The sequence below is a fragment of the Astatotilapia calliptera genome, chromosome 18 (assembly GCF_900246225.1).
Source record: "Astatotilapia calliptera chromosome 18, fAstCal1.2, whole genome shotgun sequence".
NCBI classification, from domain to species: Eukaryota; Metazoa; Chordata; class Actinopteri; order Cichliformes; family Cichlidae; genus Astatotilapia; species Astatotilapia calliptera.
Window position 1 is genome coordinate 7,420,232 of NC_039319.1, and position 18,462 is coordinate 7,438,693.

Sequence of the window (18,462 nt, forward strand, 5' to 3'; positions counted from 1 at the left end):
AAAAATCTACTATACCACTTTTCTGAAAGGCAGAATTGAATGAATGAAAATGTATTAGAATAAACTAACGTTAAAACTACTTGTGCAACATTCAGACAAACACGGTGATTTTTGGTGAATTAACCAACTCAGGGAAACAATTTCTGACAATATAAAAACTTCTGTGTGCTTAACCAAGGCCAAGAAATGCTTTTATAATCCACAGTGCTGCTTATTAACAGGATTTCCTACACAGGTTTAAGGTATTTGTTCAATTGGACTTTAGTTTTCCTTCAGGATGTTGAGCTTCTTTTATTTAACTGGGACAAAGACCTGTGCAGGAAACCTGCCATACAACATGTGTCACCATCCAACAATCTGAGACCACGTTAAATCCCTGCAGGAGGTGAAGAAGGTGAGGTTAGTGGTGAGTACTAACAGAGGCGGGGGGCTTGGGAGACGAAGGGCAGGAGTCAGAGTCAGGAGAGGGGGGCTTGAGACCCAAAGGAGCGTCCTAGTCAGGAGACAGGGATGAAAAAAAGAAACAATGTCAAATGGGCTAACAAAAGAAGGTTAATGAGAATATGATGCAAGGTTAAGGAGACACGGACAACTGAAAGAGGGTGATGGTAATTAGCAGTGAGATTATAATGTGTGTCTAGTACCTGTGTGTTTTCCAGGAGACACAAAAGGATTATTAATTAAGATGTGGATGCAACTACAGTTTCTATGAGGTTTCATGCAGCTATAACTACTTCATGTTCAGGCTAATCAGTACATTTTAAAGACAATCATCCAACATTGCTGCAAAAGTCCAGTTTGTGATTAATGCAAATTATTTAAATTAAAAATAAAATCAACTGAGAGTTAGAAAGGAGGTTTAATAATCACTCCGGTTGTGCGATTACGGTCATGCAGGCTGAAGGAACAGACACTGACTTGGTGTTTGTATGGATGTGGGCGTGCAGAGCCTGTTCGGAAACGCCTGGTTTTTAACAGCCGCTGCAAAGCAATCAGTCTACAACTGAAAATCTTAACTCAACAAATATCTCGGTCTATTTTTAAATCCAGGTGCAGCAGGAAACCTTAAGGATAAGTAAGGTGCATGAGGCTAATAGTACAATTTGACAATTTGTTGTATAGGGGTGTCAGACCTTGTCAGCTGGGTCCTGGACGTGGGCGCTATGTCTCCACTTGGTCAGGACGATGGGCTCCACATTTCTTCTGTCTAGACTGCGGGTCTTTGGAGCATCCCCAGAGGGTTGGGGAGGGGAGTGGTTGTACTTCATTGAAGAAACAAAGAATTGCATGACTTCAGTATACCCATAAAACCATTTTTTCATTAACAAAAAAAAAAAAGCCCTTGCAATAATATATTAAATTATTAGGTGCAGTAGAGATGTCGCAAGTATTCTCTAGTTATCGCTTGTCGCATTGAAGTATGAAGCTTTACCGCCCCATCACATGTGGTCCATCCTGTGCGGTTGTGCAGCACGTACACTGTGCTCACCTGTACGACAGGTCAGTACGCCATTAATTCTCATCGCTCGACTGTTTTAGCGTCTCACCTTCGGCAGCTCCCATTCTGACCTGGAGCCGTCTGCACTGTAGTAATAAGGTCTTCCCTGGTCATCAACGTGCTTTAACCACTGAGCAGACACACCGGAGAAAAATCATTCAGTGGTTTGAATCCTAAAAATGTATTTTATTTATATATTAATTTTCAGCCTTCTTTTATATTGTCTTGATTAAGATTTTATTAATTTATTTTCTGAGTAGATTTGACCTAATTGGGTTTCCTTTTAGTTACACATAAAAGCCATTAAAACAAATTATGACAATAAGAAAATAATAGGTAAAAGTGTGTATAGTTTGGTATCATCATAGTTTCCTTGTTAACAGGAAACATTTGTGCTGTGCCCCCCAAGCAGAACTTTCCAGCAAATCAAATCAAAACCTGCTCCCACGTGCAGTCCCAGAAACCCCCAGCAGTAAAGACAGATTGGAGCGGAGCAGCCGGTACCTTCTCGTTAGTATAGTCACTGACGTACAGCGTGTGACCGTACTCGTCCATCTCCTCCGACCAACCACGTGGCGGTGAGCCATATTGGCTGTCTGACTGGCTAGAGTAGGTAGAGTAGGTACTGAAGCAGGTGTCCTCCGATGACAGAGGCTGCAGTCGACCAATAGAAAGCGAGAGAAAGGGGAGGAAAGACGGCGAGAGCGAGAGAGGGGTGGTCTGCCATTTGTTTAAAAAGAGAAAGAGACAGGAGAGGGCAAATTTCACCACAGCGTTGGAGAGAAAAAAAGACAGTCATGCACCCAGAAACAATAAATCATCAGTAAAACACCCAACACCAGTTTGATTCAGTATAGAGACCCAGAAACGTCAACAGAGTGCTAAAAATGTTCTTGCTTGATTTTGGCCAGTGATGAAGGCAGCTCCCGCACTGTGGCACAGAACAGATGAGGGGACAGTGCCTGCTTTGGGCCTGAAGGTGGCAGTGTGGTGCAGTCATTTAATGAAACAGAGGCTGAGTCAGTATTAGAGATGACTCAGGGGTATGTGGTAAGTCACTAGCGCGTGTGTGTATGTGTGTGAGCTGATTATAAAAATAGTCATTCACTGTTGATCAGCTGTAGTCATCTCATTTGAACTGAAATACAGCATTGTGGACTTTTACTCATAGCTTTTCGAGGACAAATCATTCTGTTGTTGCGTCAGAAAGAAAACAAGAACTTTCATTATCTCCGAGATATATTCTGTCTGATAATCCAAATCTCCCAAAACAATCTGGCGGGGCTGAAAGAGCAATTCTGCAGTTGCCTCCGTCTGTCTACGCGTATAGCAATGTGAGTGAGAAGACAGCCACAATATGTGATGAAGTACTGCCACGGCATATTTGTTTTCAGTTTAATATTTGTCTCTGACTCATGCTTTGACGCTGGGTGAGTATATATGAACAACTTCTGTGTACAAGCGGGTTTATGTAACTGTGTGCTTGTGAGAACCAGTTTGACTTTGTCAACATTTTTGCAACATCAGGTGATTAAGGGCTCACCTGTTCGAAGGTTTAACAGTAACATTTCCGAGTTCATGTTGTTATAAAAATTGATGCGATAACAATTGGGACTTAATTTAGATTAAAGGATTTAATAAAATATAAACTTTGTCAGAAGAGCTGTATAAAGGCTGGCTGCACCTGCTTTATTTTAATGCTTATTTAAAAGGGACAGTACATATTAATTATGCAGTGATTGATCAGAGGCTGACATGTATGGCAAAAAAAGGAAAAGGACCAGACCCTTTATGATCTCTACTTCTCAGATTCTTACAGCTGCATTTTTACCTGACTTGTAGACTGCCGTCTACTATGTTTCTGCTGATTTTCAAGATAAAAATACCTAAAATGAAAAAAGTATTTGATTTCTGTAATGTTTGTAACAGCTATCTAAAGCATTTTTACAGTACCAATGATGTGATGGGCAGTTTCACGTCACTTTATGTGCTCTTGCTGGGTGTTAAACAATTTGAACTTGCTCCAAACATTTTGATCATCTTACAGGCTTACTCATAGTCCAAGCAGCTGCTTATATTTCTATTTGTTACTGTTTACCAAAATATCTATGGTTACCAAAGTGTCATATATTGCATTTGCAAATCAGACTGGATTCAATGAAACTGCTGCACATTTCACAGCAACACAACTCATTATTAAAATGTATTGTTATCCATCATTTCACATATTAAGCATCTAAAATGATATATCAGTCTAATGTTATGTTTTCATATTTATTCACGAGGCTATGTCACTGCTTGTTAAAACTCAAAGTAATGCATCTTGATACTAGGGCACATGGCTCAGGAAAAGGCAACCCAAAAGTGTTGCCAATGCTCGCGATACTTCACTAACCTCCACTATGGTAAATTGCGTTTACCTCTGAGCTCTCTCCGGTGCTGTGGCTCTCTCCTTGCAAGTTTCTGGTGCTATTGTCCCTGGTTCGAGGTGGCTTCCAGGTCCTCTCCTGGGTGGCGCGATTGTAGTAGAAGTGCCTACCATTCTGGTCCTTATGGGTCTCCCAGTCTCCAACCACATGGAGCGGGGAGGCTGAGGGCAGAGGGGGCTGGGTAGACTGGGTGATCTTCAGTTCCTGGAGGTTGCTGTAGACGGGTGACTCGGGGCGGCCCTGGCCAGAAGACACAGTCTAAGGAAGGGAAAAAAGAAAGAGGGAACTGTGATTCATCTGTGACCGGATGTAAGTCTGTTACATAAAAGTTCCTGGACAGTAAGTGAAGGGGCATGATGTAAAATATTCACAGCTTTCAGGCTGTAAATCACCAGCTGCACGCACAAGCTGGTAGACATTTTCATTTGAAACATTTTAGAACGGCACATACATCAAACAGCTCACCCCCACACTCCATTCCTACAGAGTTTCAAATGAAGTCAATCATTTAATCTTCACAGTAGGTTTGAGGTTTACTCTACTCTCTCAGCTGCACTGGAGCATTGAGTAACTGACTAAAGTCAGAGAGAAATTACAAGCTCTACTTCAAGGCTTTGTGAGCCGTGGAGGAGCAGATCATTGAATGAACTTGGAGAAGGACAAGGGAAGGAAGTTGCTGCTGTTATACAACCGGGAGTGGCAATAACCCATGTCAGGTAGAAAAGAGGAAGTTAAACTAGCTCAAGATGCATCCTAAACACTGGGATGAGAGTTTGTCCAACCTCATCTGAACAACTCTGAACACAGAAAAGGACTGTTACTGGTTACTGGCAAACCCTAATGTGTTGATTGACATTTTTACTTAAAAACTAACAGGATAACTGCTAACGATAAGAATTCCTTTTTAACTTGCATTGTCCCCCCGTACACATCATTCAGAAGAAGAACTTTCTGCAGACAGTGAAAAATGATACTGGCTGGACTGAGCTATTCAAGTTCACAAGGAAAATATGAGTTACGTTTCAGATCCTGTTTTAATTTCAACATGCAGCAATCTGGTCTTGATACTTAAACACTTACAAAAATGTTCCTGTATAACAAGCTGGAAAACCTGACCAACCATGACTCAAATGTTTTTAAGTGTGAGTCTGTAACCGTCACTTTAACCAGTGGCAAACATGATTACAACTCTAACCTCCTAAGAACGTAAAATATGGTGATATTCAAGTGCCATGTGAACAAGAGAGCTCCTGTTCAGTCAAAGAAGAACATTTCTATTGCTGTGTAGTACAGCTCTGCTCTAATGACAGAGCATCCTTTAAAACCCAGATGAACCAGTGATCCAGTCAATGGGCTTCTTGTCATGATTATTTCATGTTGGCATTACAAAGAAGGAGCGCGGCTGCAGAGCGACAGGGCAGAGAGAGGCATGAATAATGCCAGTGCCCTGAGGCCTCCCAACGTTGGCTCTGTGATGTTTTTATTGCATGGGAATCAATGGAGATGAAATATGCAGGAGCCAAGCAAACAGCTGGAGGTACCAAGGAGAACTTGATATTCCGTAGAAGTGCTAGCTGTTCAATACAGTATCACAGGACCACAATATACATACTGTATCTTATTATATAATTAAAACAGTTTCATCCCTCTATTTGTGAAAACATTTCACAGAAGTCCAAACTTTCTTTAAAAGTTTCTGACCACGCGGGTTATCAAGCAAAGCTCTAGATTTCAAAGTTACAGCCAGCATTCAGTAGAAAGCTTCTGCAATGCTGAGCAAATTTCCACCCATTAATTAAAATGCACGACAAATTACCTCCAGTGGTTGACAAATAGTAAATACGTCATCCTCTTCATGGACTGAAATGGCTCGCGAAAAACGTTTCATCAAACGGATCACTGCCATCGTCCCTGTTTAGTATTTTGAGTGATTTGATTGAAGCTGTCAGTCTGCTTTACTGCATGCAGCGTGCAACACTGGTGACTGTTCTGTGGTCTTCCTGCATAATGCTGCACAAACATGTGATTTAGTGCATGGATCTGTCAAAGGGGAAGTCCTGGTAGTCAATCGACCGTTAAAAAGCCACAGAGGTGGTCGCCCACTTCAGTTTTGGCCACGAAAAACACAGTTTCCTCAAGGCTGCTCGGAAATTTAAGCTTAAGTGGAAAAAAAGACAACTCTGCGAATTCAACAAAGCAGTGTTGTTTTGTTTTTTTCTACTAGCAGTACAGCAACAAGCCACATGCGATCCATGCATGTAATGTAGGTAAAAAAAAGGCTATTTTCCTTGATACACAGCAACTATCATGTCTCAGTGCCTTAAGTGCATTTACTTTGTTTCATTTGTTTAATTGAAGCTGGATCAAACGTTAGCTTCACTGCACTTTGGCAGGCCAGAGTCTTCTTTGTTGTTATAAGCTTTTGCAATCGAACGAAGGAGGATATTTAGATGATGGTGATTTTTGTCATTTCTGATTATATGTGATATACATCCACATCCTTTTACTGCTATTACCTTCATGTAAAGACTGCGGCACCCACGGTGTGGGACGGAGAGATTTCGCAGGTCTTTCCTCCCCACTGCTGTCAGACTCCATAATAAAGACTTTAACTGATCAAGCACACACATCCATACATATGCAATAATACTAAGTGCAATAATCCTTTCTGTCATCGTTGTATTTTTACTCAGTTGTATATAGTATTTGTATTTGTATTCTATTTTTATCTTATTGTATATTTATTTTATTTTATTCTACTGTATATAGTATTTTATTTTATTCTATTCTGTACAGTTGTGTACTGTATTTATTCTTATTGTATTCTAATTTTTGCCTCATAACTTTTGCACTGTCCACTTCCTGCTGTGACAAAACAAATTTCCCACGTGTGGGACTAATAAAGGTTATCTTATCTTATCTTATGTAAATGACAATATGCGTGTAACACTCTACATACTCCATCAAATCTGTGCAGGACAAGTAGACACTTTGTGTATTACTGCCAGACCAAAGGGTTGTATTTTTAAAAGAGATGAGAAGTTCTAATGAAACAGAAAACAAGAGTTTGTTTTTGTATCAATTCTGTAAAAACACAAGAATAAAAATCCCCTTCATGCCTGTACCAATCTGAGCATCTCAGGAGTACAGAAAAGAACAACATGCTTATCACCAAAGCTGTATATGCTCTATCAAATAGACCCCTATTATGTAACTAAAGTCTTTACTGCCAGGTTGGCTCATTAAAAATGCACAGGGAGTCTCTTAACTCTGTTAAAGCAGCAGTATATCCCTGAGCAGCTGGTGCTGGACATCTGGTGTTATCAGACTGACCAGCTAATCAATACGGAGCTCTGAAGCCACTGAACATTAAGAGGTTGACCTCTCAGTATGAGGAAGCTGCTCTCTTTGTCAGTACACTGTGCTTTAAGTACAGGTTGCAATGGAGTCAGGTGTCAGCACCTACGCACATTTTCTGCACAGGGATTCCTGCAGTGAAATATCCGAAATAAAGCACTCGCTGTGACATTTTTATGAAGCATAAAATTAGGTATTTATGAGTAACCCTAGTGTTTAAAGTGCCATCTTATAATACAGACAATAAGAGGAGAGCTTGTATAATGCATCCGATGCAGCTCAGTGGGTGAACAGCTGATTAAGTTTGCTTTGCCACAATAAATCTGAGCCACTTGCGAGTCAATGCCAGGAACACAGAAACCCTCTACAGTTTACAAGCTGGTAAAAGTGGAAACAAGTGTGGCCTTTGTAGTTATTGCAGGTGGGCTGTGAGAAGTATTTTAGAACAAATGATAAACATTTTTAATGTTTAATTCTTTAATTCTGTCTGAAATGACCATGAACATTTAGGATTAAATAAATTAAAGTAAAACAAAAATAAGGAATCATGGGAAATCAAGCAGGCAAATTAAATTAAGAAGAAAGAACCCATTTTAGTGTGCAGCACTAAAGTTTGGAAATGCTACACTATCAGAAACATTTAACGATGTTTTATGTTCTTCCTTGTGGAGGAAAATCAAATATTTCCCAAAACAAATATTTCCAAATATGACAGTGGTCATTTTCAGAGACGGCACGAACAGAAATCATTAAGAAACCAAACTGTGAGAAGAAAGAGGGCGATCGTGGCTCAAGAGTTGGGAGTTCGCCTTGTAATCGGAAGGTTGCTGGTTCGAGCCCCGGCTTGGACAGTCTTGGTCGTTGTGTCCACCAGTAGGCAATGGGTAAAGTGCCTACTGGTGGTGGTCAGAGGGCCCGGTGGCGCCAGTGTCCGGCAGCCTCGCCTCTGTCAGTGCGCCCCAGGGTGGCTGTGGCTACAATGTAGCTTGCCATCACCAGTGTGTGAATGTGTGTGTGAATGGGTGAATGACTGGATGTGTAAAGGGACTAGTTGTTAGGGATGTTAGGGACTAGTAAAGCGCTATACAAATACAGGCCATTTACCATTTTACACAGAGCTAATAATTACACAGGCTGACCAAACCACAGTTCCACCAGAAATTAAGTACAACCACAGCACCCGGTGTACAGGCCACAGTCTGAGCCTGAGGGTTCACTACACAGCAGCAGCAGCAGCCAATTAACAGTTCTGATTGCAGCTCAGCATCTTAATTTCCTATTATAGGCCAGAGCACCGCTTAATGGGTGGGGAAACGAAAGGGACTGAGTGATGCTGCCAGTTCTAAATTTACAGTCTTATCAGCACAGCCTGCAGTCTGAATAATAACCACCCGGCCCAGTGTTATTCAGCTCAGAGATAAACTGCATCAGGACCAGGAAAAACAGAAGAACCTAAGACTCCGCTTCAGGCAGTGAATCCATCAGCGCTAACACTGGAGAGAACTGGCTGCAGATGCTGTTTATATTTAGACTCGTCTGCTGAGAGATTCAGAGCAGTGTGTTCATTTTATGCAAAGTTATCCTGGTTCTCGTAAATATGGGGTCAACTGTAAAACTGCTCAGCTGCTTTTCAAAAACAAATGTCTGGTTTCTAGTCAAATCATTTCAGCAACACTCTGAAAACAGATCAACGTGCAACATTGTGATCATGACTACAAACTGATGATTACAGAGATTATATATATATTAGGCCTGCACAATAAATCGAAAATTTATTGTCATCGCGATATCAGCCTGTGCGATGGGCCCATCGCAAAAGACGGCGTAAACTGCGATAATTGGGTACCTTAAAATGTTTACACACGTGCTTTAAAGAATTTACCAATCAAAGAGACAAAGGTTAAGGTCGCACCGTCCTTTAGGTGGCAGCCTGACAACAAAGTTAAACCTAAAGAGACGTAGCAGTATTGCAGGAGGAATAGGAGGCAGAGGTGTGTCTGTCCACGTTTACCTCTTCTATTTGACACAGATGAACCTGCTCTACCACATACCTGCAGGGATATGGGCCATGCAAACATAAACACACACACAGGTACTTTGATGTGAATCAAGTGCGCGCGCTTGACTAGTGTGCACACATACAAGTGTGCACATGCACAATCATGCCCACAAAAACAAAAATAGACAGGCCGGCCCTTTCCCTCTTCTACTTCCTTGTCCATTCAGTTTTTTAGTTTCACTGGAGGGGTTTTTCCACTGCAGTGCTTTACATGGTCATGTTCGGTGGTTACAGTTTATTGCATAATGTAGTTGGAAGGGTTTTATAACATTTCTTTTTGCACTAATGTAGCTGACGGAAGCAGAAAAACTCCCCATTTTTCTTCACATGTGGGATACAGGTTTCATGTTACAATGGAAAGTTCATGTTTTAATCATTTTTTTGATCCAAACAAAATTACCCAATTACTTTGGGATCAGTGTAGTTACTGGTATACTGGTAAACTTTAATTCATAGCTACATGTGACAGGTGAAACCAGCTAGGAAGCATGACAACACCTGATCGAAACAGGAAGAAAGGAGGCTATGTTAGAGCCGAGCTGATTACATCACAGATACTGCAACGCAGTGAGAACTTTACAGCACGAGCAGTGAACTAAACTTGACATTTTTTCTTCTGTAGGAAGAACACAGAGGGAAAGGGAAACAATAAAAAACACAGAGGGAAGGAGCTTGCAATCAAAAATAACATTTAATGTGTCTGGAAAAGTTACAAAGACACCCGGACAAACCCCATGATTGTAAAACACATGCTCATTGCAGCTTGATGCCTATTTCAGTGTAGTCTGAGGTAATCTCACCAAATATGACCCAACTGAATAATAAAGAACAGCAAACCATGGACAAACACACAGAAAGGCCTTGAAACACAGGCCCCACCCAAGATAGTTGCACAACCCAAGAGAAGTGACATTCAACAGGAGAAAAGAGCAGACAATGCAGGGACAAAAAGAGAACAGCCTGAGGTGGGTTCAAGACCTGGGTGAACTCAAAATGCCTTCAGTATGTGGTACAGTTACAATGTTGTTTTTAATCACATGCCAAAAAAACAAAACAAAAAGAAAGTATAAATCTGTACTTTTCCCAGCATGCTACAGGATGTTCATTAATATTATTAAAGTCACTGATTTACAGTTATAACTTCAGATATGTGTTCAGTTCCTACAAATGGTCAATCTTATCCTTTTCAACAATACTATCCTACACCTTATAAATATCACATTTACAAATCCATCTTTAACTTAAAAAGGCTTCTTGGTATTTTATTGCAGATAACTGAGCCGTCATCTATATGTCACATTGGTATAAGCAAGGATTGACAAACTTTTATGTACAGTCTCCAAACTCTTCTACCTAAGCTCAGTCTCCTGTCTTTTTCTCAGTGCCACCATCTCCAAGTACACATCATGGCTGGTCTCACCATCAGCTACATTAATAATGTAGGCTTAAAAAAAATTAACAAGTGAAAAATGCTTACTGCAGATTCTTTTATCTTGAGGTAACGTCTCCAAATGACTCATTTCAATTAATTTAACATGATAATAAGAGGGGGGGGGGAAAAGCTAATACTCACATTTACATAACTGAAACCAGTGAACCTGTGTAGTTTTAAGCATTTTTCCCCAGTGATGTGATTAATTACTAAAACAATGTCAACATTCTGAATCAATTAATTATTTTAAATTATTTATTTATTTTTAAATATGAGTCCCCACTGGGTTAGGTGCTGGATTTAAAAAAATATTACAGGGAAATAAGTGGAAAAAATACCTTGTATAATTAATCAGTCAATTAAGGAAGGCCAACTACTTAAACACAGTCCAATGGATAAGGCTGAACGTTATCCAAATATTGATGCCAATCTTTTCCTTAGGGAACTAGGGAAATCTCTACAAGCTGATAAACCAGAGAAATTGTGAACATGTTATTTATTTATTTTTTTTCCATCCAATGCAGTAAAGTTCTCACACACATTAATGAGATTCATAAACAGAGGAACAAGTGAGCAGAAACAGGCTTGGTGTTACTCAGGGTCATCTATTCACTCCATGGGCTTGCAGCTGTGCCCACATTAACACATGTGTTCTTCTAATAAAGTCTAAAAATACAATGGGTAATATTTGAAGAGGTGCCTTAGGATAAAGGATGTGGATAGTGTTGTTTTTAAGACTCTGCAGATGCCGATTAATCTTCTAATTTCATGTACCTGACTGGTCACAGCTGATGATGCTAATACTCCAGCACAGCGGTTGGCTGAGAGCTGGAGGGGTCCATTAAGGACAGCTGGCATGTATAAATATTATATATAAAGGTGTGTGTGTGTGTGTGTGTGTGTGTGTGTGTGTGTGTGTGTGTGTTTATGTAAGAGGGTAGCAGGCAAGGGGGCAGGTGTGGTCACTGCTCAGGACACATAATACAAATGGATGTGACTTCCGAAGATGTAGATGTAGCTTTCTCCTCCAATCCGGGCTCCAGCAGAGGATTTAATGTTGTTATCTAACACACAGACATCGAGCCAACCATCCTGTTGCCAGGTAGGAAACATTAGATATTTAAAGAGGGATTTTAAGAACAGCTAAGAGAAGTAGTGTTTGTTTAGCCTGGAAAGTGCATTTGTTATCTTAGTTTTGAAAATGTATCAAAAAAAGAAATCCTTTAGACAAAAAGCATAAAAGGGAAAAACCAGATTGAAAAGATGATGTTTTCACTTTCACCACAGAAAAGCAAGCCGTGGTTGAGATTATCCTATTCTGGGCCGCTTCATTGTATCTTAAATAGATAAATGGAGGACTGCATCATAGCAGGCTATCTAAATCACAACTGACTGATGCTGACATCTTGACGCCTGTTATCTCAATCCAGCTCTGTCAATCCAGCCAACACAGATGAGGAGGATGAAGATATGAAGCAAAGATACAGAGACTCTTCCTTATCTGTGCCGTCCTACTGCTCAGCTAATCCCAGTCACAATATCATTCCACAGGCTTAGAGACCAGTTCACTGAATCTGATTCTCAGCCACAATAAACAGAGCACGTTATGAACCTGAGTAGGTTTCCTAAGAACACTAAGCTTGTCCAGAGTCTTTACAAAGTTTTGACTTTTTCCATAAGATTTTGGATTACTGCAAAAAAAAAAAAAAGGTTTGAGGTAAATAAAACTTTTTGATACATGTGCTGTACTGCAAGATAATCGCACACTGACGCCACTTTTATAACATGATAACATCAGGCTATCACAACTACTAACCGCCTGTGTTTTCTGTAAAGCCAAATATGCCCAACAACATCTTTAGCCTTAGCATTTTTTTTCAAACAATATTTGAAAATCTCTAAAACTTGAATCAACTGCAAATCTTACTCATATTACCACAGTAGGCAAACTAAAAGAGCCCAGATTGAGATGTGGGAACTCAAATCCAGGTGTTCACACTCAGGTCTGCTCCACTCTATTTAAACTACCCATTTAACTTAAGACGCTACAGCACAGTGGACTGGATCTACTTTTATCAATCTGTTTTGCATTTATAAATGAACACACTCTCAGGCCTGAAGCAACAGTTTCCTACTGTTTGGTGCTTTTAAAAAAAACTTTATTAGCACAGCTGGGCATTAAATGCTTTGCTTAAAGACTCATTTAAGTGGTGATGCATGGTTCACGAAAGAGAGAGAGTTTCTGGCCTATTTTCAATAATTTTTTTAACCTCATTATCTTCTGGTTACAAGACCACTACTATTCCAGCTGGCCTTAAAAAGCTTCAGCCACAGAGTTGCCTTAAAAAGCTAAAAAGCAAACAAAGCAGTTATTATGAGTCATTTTTTAAGGAAAGATTCTTAATTAATTCAACTAATTTCTGCACTGTTCTCTATTATGTATGATTTACGTGTGAAATTCTGGTGACTTTATCTCAATAAGGTGGTTTCACACAGTGTGTCCCAGTGCCAACCCTTTCCTTCGAATAGCTTGTGTGATGCACAGCAGCAGGCTGCTGCTATGCTGAACAAATCACTCATGCGCCTTTAAATTAACCAAATTTCAACCCTGACAGTGAACTGTGAAAACTGCCCATGCAGACACTCTGAATGAGTCATGTCATCAGCATATATTAGTCAACTATAAATTGCAAATTTGAGCTTGTTTTGGGAATGTGTCCTTCCATGTAGATATGTGAGGTGTGGGTTTTAACTGGTTTTCACATAGCTTGTTGTTGGCAGTCAGTGTGTTTAAATGAACTTTAAACCTGCATTCCTGTTAATTGCTGCCAGGGGCTGACTCCCGTGATTGTGAAAAGACCACAGAAGGTCAATGGAAAAATGGCCCCAGCCCAGACTTCTGTTCCTGATGAACTTATGGGCTTAGTCACTCCTTTAAGGTCATAATGAATAAAACATTTTCCAAACGTATTGTTTAGGTAATTGTTTATGTTAGAAAGGAGGTTAATCAGGGGTATTTTCATTGGCTAATGACCTGTATGACATGACCATGAAACAAAGCAAACGGAGAATGTAACATCACATTTGCAGGGGGGAGATGAAATGAAAATCAAAAGAATCTATAGTATTTTTTTTAGTTAACATAGATAAAAAAAAAAAAACCAAAAAAAACCAAAAACATAACATCCCCCTCCCCCCAAAAAGAAACATATACATCTGCTGTATATGCCTCGCTCACCAAATCACAACTATTCATACAAGCACTTTTTTCTACAGTTTTCTCTATCTATAATTTACATTTATTCGTACTCCAATGACCACATGAGCTACAGCCCAGCCATTATTGAGGAAATAGGACATACATATACACATACAAAGGCTACGATCATTACAGTAAGATGATGTAAACACGGCTTAGCTTTACTATGGGTTTCTTACACAAGCTGTACAGAACTATTAAAGATTCTTAGTTAAGCTCATTTGGGGGAAAAGTGCAGTTTTTCCTGCAGAAAATTAAACCCCTGAAAATTCTGCCTTTGTTGGTGCTATAATGGATCGCAAGTCAAAACCTTTATAATTTATTTCAGTGGTTTTCTGCCAAGATAGACTTTTTGTGGTTAACGTAACAAATGCAGAAATGTCAGGGACAAAGCAAGCGGAGGTGGAGACAGCTACACTGACGAAAACATTTACTCGTCAATGCCAGCAGCAGAAAATGTCAACAGAGCTGCCCATACAGCATGCCAAACATTTCCTGCTGAACTGAAAATAGGAAAATGTGGTTTAAAGGGTTAGGGAGACAGTACAAGAGGACACCTGCAGCTTTGTGCACCTGTCTGATCCTTTCTCTCAGCTTTTTAGGCCTTTTTTGTAGAACCGTTTATCACCTGTGCAATAACTCAATTTATGGACCCCTCAGTCTTTTATCAAGCAAAAACTGACAAGCACATGCAGAATCAAGCTTCACTGTGTGTGTGTGTGTGTGTGTGTGTGTGTGTGTGTGTGTGTGTGTGTGTGTGTGTGAGAGTGAGTGATTTACACCATTATAAATGAGTGTTCCGCAGACGGAGATTATCATTTTCTCGTAGTCAAGATAAACGTCTGACGTGCCATCAGGCTGTTGAAAGCAAACGAAGTCTTTAATTCACTGTCAGATACTGTTTAACCTCAGTGTGGCTGCAGCAGAACTCTGAATTGATTTGTGAGTGATGAGGCAGATGGCTGTGCATGTGTGTGCGCACTGTTGTTGTAGTAATCCCTCGGCGACAGGCAGGACACGTTCGGTTTATTTCCCATTCAGCAGCAGAACATCAGAGAACATTAACGGGACACAGCCTGTTCTTCAACTAGAGTCCACTAAAACAACAATCACAACACATCTATCACAATTTGATCACATAAAACAACCAGTATGTAAACTATATAAACATATAATTCCCTTAAAATGCTCACAGTTAACCATGAATCAGACACGTTTCCAGCCTGGTACGCTGTTCTAGTCGACATGGGTAATTCTCTGCTTTATGAAACTATGTGGGGTTAACACAGCCCAAAAGCCCATCCAAGAAATGTGTGCTTAGATCTTCTCAGCAGATTAAATTCTAGCACTATTTTATTTTTATGTTAGCAGTAATCAACAGGTATCTCTGTCCATGTGATATACAAATACCATCTATGGTTGCCTTTCACAAGCCAAGTCACCTAAGCTAGCTTTGTTTATAGCATTCCACCTTCTTATGCCAACACTGTAACATCTGGCTTTGTAAAACAAAGATAGTAAACGCCACACTTTCACTTGAAAGGTAAATATACCATCTGTAAACACAGGTGAAAGGTCAGTCTGAAAAACCTTACATTTTTCATTTCCAACTAACATAAATCACTTTAACTTTTTTTTGAACACCAAAACTTATTACAACCTTAAAAAAAGCTAAAAATAAAGAGACATAAAATTTGATAAACCACTGAATACTGTACAGCCACGCTGTACACATTTTGTCTGATCTTATTATTAGACAGACACAGCTTCACTGTTGTGCACTCTGACCCAGCTGGGCACACTAAAACATTAAAAAACAAATCCAGACAGGACTGGGTATTATTTCTTCAAACACTGACTGGGGTCCTTCAAGCAGTCCAAATGTGTTGGGTGTCCATTCACTGACATTGAATGAAGCTATGCATCCATTAACCCAGACAACAGTGACAGACCACAGCCATGAAGCACTTGATTCAGCAAGAGTGAAGATAAAGAGGCTTGGAGGGGAGCTGCAATTATCTAAGTAGACTTTATTCAGTCAAAGCTAAATGGCTGACAATAAACAGAAAACAGAAACAATACTGAATACTTACAAAGCTAACTGAAATAAAAGAAAAACATGCATGAAACAGTTAAAATGTCAGTTAAATTTACCAACACAGGAAGCCTGAGAACGCATCAATACATACATTTCTTTGAGACTATTATACTGATCCGTCAGTCAGTGGCCTTAAGCGTTGTTTGTCTTGTAATACAGAGTTGGAGTAATTTATTTTATTTATTTATTTTTTAAATACGACACTTCCATATAAATATTCACATATCCATCCATACTGTTCATCCATACTAGGCTGCCTTCATTTACCACGCACATCCAGAGACACTTCACTGAATAACTCAGTGATCGAATCCTCTGATTAGTAAATGACCCACTCTACCTCCCGAGTCAAAGTTTTCCCAGAGGGCAGGAAGTCCTTCAACAATCTCACTGGGAATTCCTTGTTTCATGGGTAATGACTGCAATCCCTGTCACACATGGACTTCAATAGTTATCTACAGTTCACCAAATACTCAGTATTACATCATATCTATTATGAACTTCTTAAATTTTGTCCCAATGAATATTAAAAAAAAACTGACCGTTAAACAAAAATAACAAATAACAATTAACTTTTAAAAAAAAAACAAAAAAACCAATATATAATCCACTCACAAATGGGGTCCCCGGTTTTCTTATATTTCACAATGTTAATACAGCCTTATACGGCTTTAGCCTTCTATAACATACGTGTGATGCTAGACACTCTATGAAACCAAAATGTACATTAATAAAACCAGGCCATCTGAGATAGAAACAACACGGAGCTTTAAAATGTATAAGATTTTTAAAAAGAATAAAAGTGAACATTAAATAGTTCTATTTAGCTGATTGCAGGAAAGAGCCAAAAGTATTTGGATCTTTTTTTTTTTACTATTGGTTTTATCATCTGATGGCAATCTATAGACTAAATGATACATGAAAACAGTCATCATGAGAATCAGCCACAATTAAAATAGCAGCCTCTCTACTAGAATACAAAGGTTGAATCAGAACAGTTCTCTCATACTAAAAATATAAAAATCCGTCATTGGTCATAAACCTAAAGACTTCCTGGAACAACTGCAGAGGTCAGAAGAGCCTCTAGAATCACAAACACAATGCTAACACTGATATAAAAACCTTGAGGTCATTACAAACAACTGTTTTCTATCTCAGGAGTCATAAAAAACAAAAACTACTTTCTTCCGTTATACATCGACAACGTCTCTAAAGTCAAACATGTGGGTGAGAAATCAATTGGAGATAGGGCTGATTAAAGAGGCGGTGTTCAGACTAAAGCTACATCAAAGACTACCTACATACTGTAAGATGACTCAATATTGCCACTAAAGTACAATATTAAAGTCACATAAAAGGACATCTATGGGCAAACATGAGATGAAAGTAATAACTAACCAGATGCAAACATTTCAGGGCTGAGACAAAAGATAGAGGACAAAATAGTAGGAGGAAGACGATGATTCACAAAGAAAAACAAACATGAAACATTAATATCTTAAATAAACTGGAGATTCAATGCATAAAATACATTAAAGAAATCTAAAAGAGCTACAGATGTAATGGGCACTAAATGCAGTGGACCTCAATAATGAGTGGGCACCGGAAAAAGAGTGAGTCATGTCTGAGACGTGACAAATGTGGCCTTTTCACTGGCAGCACACCCCCCAGAAAACAACAAGGCAGCACACAGAAGTTTAAGGATTACTGTAAATCAGAGGAAAATACTGCAGAGGTGCGGGGGCTTATGTTATAGCAGCACCATATAATACCATTTGTTCCTTTCCTCTTCCGCACAGACTTTATTTCAGTGACACATTTGCGCAAAACAAATCTGTCATCACCACCTGATTACCAGAACGCCCGTCAGCGTGGACTAAAAATAGGTTCAGAAGCTGATAAAAATTATCTGTGATATTTTTTCAGATGTCCAGACAACAGGCACAGAGGGTAGACATTCGATAGGGCACAGTGCTCCATGACTAAAACATCTGGAACAAAACACACCAAATCAAGTATAAACCAAATCATATCAGGTCAGTTTCAACTTCACTTTCCATTTCTCAGACAGATCTGCAGTGGTTAAATGTAATAAACAGCCTGCATTTAAGAGGTCATTACATCTTTGGCCTGATTAGGTTAACTAGGTTACTGGACTGCCATGTAAATAGGACATTCTTATGGAAAAACCTAAACTGGCTTTGTTTAGAAAGCCAAGAGTCACACACATCTCTCTGACTCTAACTTGGACTGAACATATAAAACAGCATCCACTCTTCGTCTACTGTTAATGTAGACACAGTAGTTCGCCACTAGCTTTTAAGTAGTGT

General features: G+C 39.5%; 1 protein-coding gene across 6 annotated transcripts in view; it reads right to left on the minus strand.

The window, feature by feature from the left end:
* LOC113009932 (rho GTPase-activating protein 12-like) overlaps nt 1-18,462 on the minus strand; it is a 61,267-nt gene that overhangs the window by 10,614 nt on the left and 32,191 nt on the right. For 2 of the 6 annotated variants that reach the window (XM_026148607.1, XM_026148606.1), the window contains exons 3-8: nt 3,919-4,185; nt 2,003-2,218; nt 1,548-1,628; nt 1,134-1,262; nt 919-981; nt 419-493 (exon numbers count right to left, since the gene is read on the minus strand). In XM_026148607.1, coding sequence (XP_026004392.1) covers nt 419-493; nt 919-981; nt 1,134-1,262; nt 1,548-1,628; nt 2,003-2,218; nt 3,919-4,185 — 831 coding nt within the window. The remainder of the gene's footprint in view (nt 1-418; nt 494-918; nt 982-1,133; nt 1,263-1,547; nt 1,629-2,002; nt 2,219-3,918; nt 4,186-18,462) is intronic. The other 4 variants (XM_026148608.1, XM_026148610.1, XM_026148609.1 and 1 more) reach the window with 4 other exon arrangements.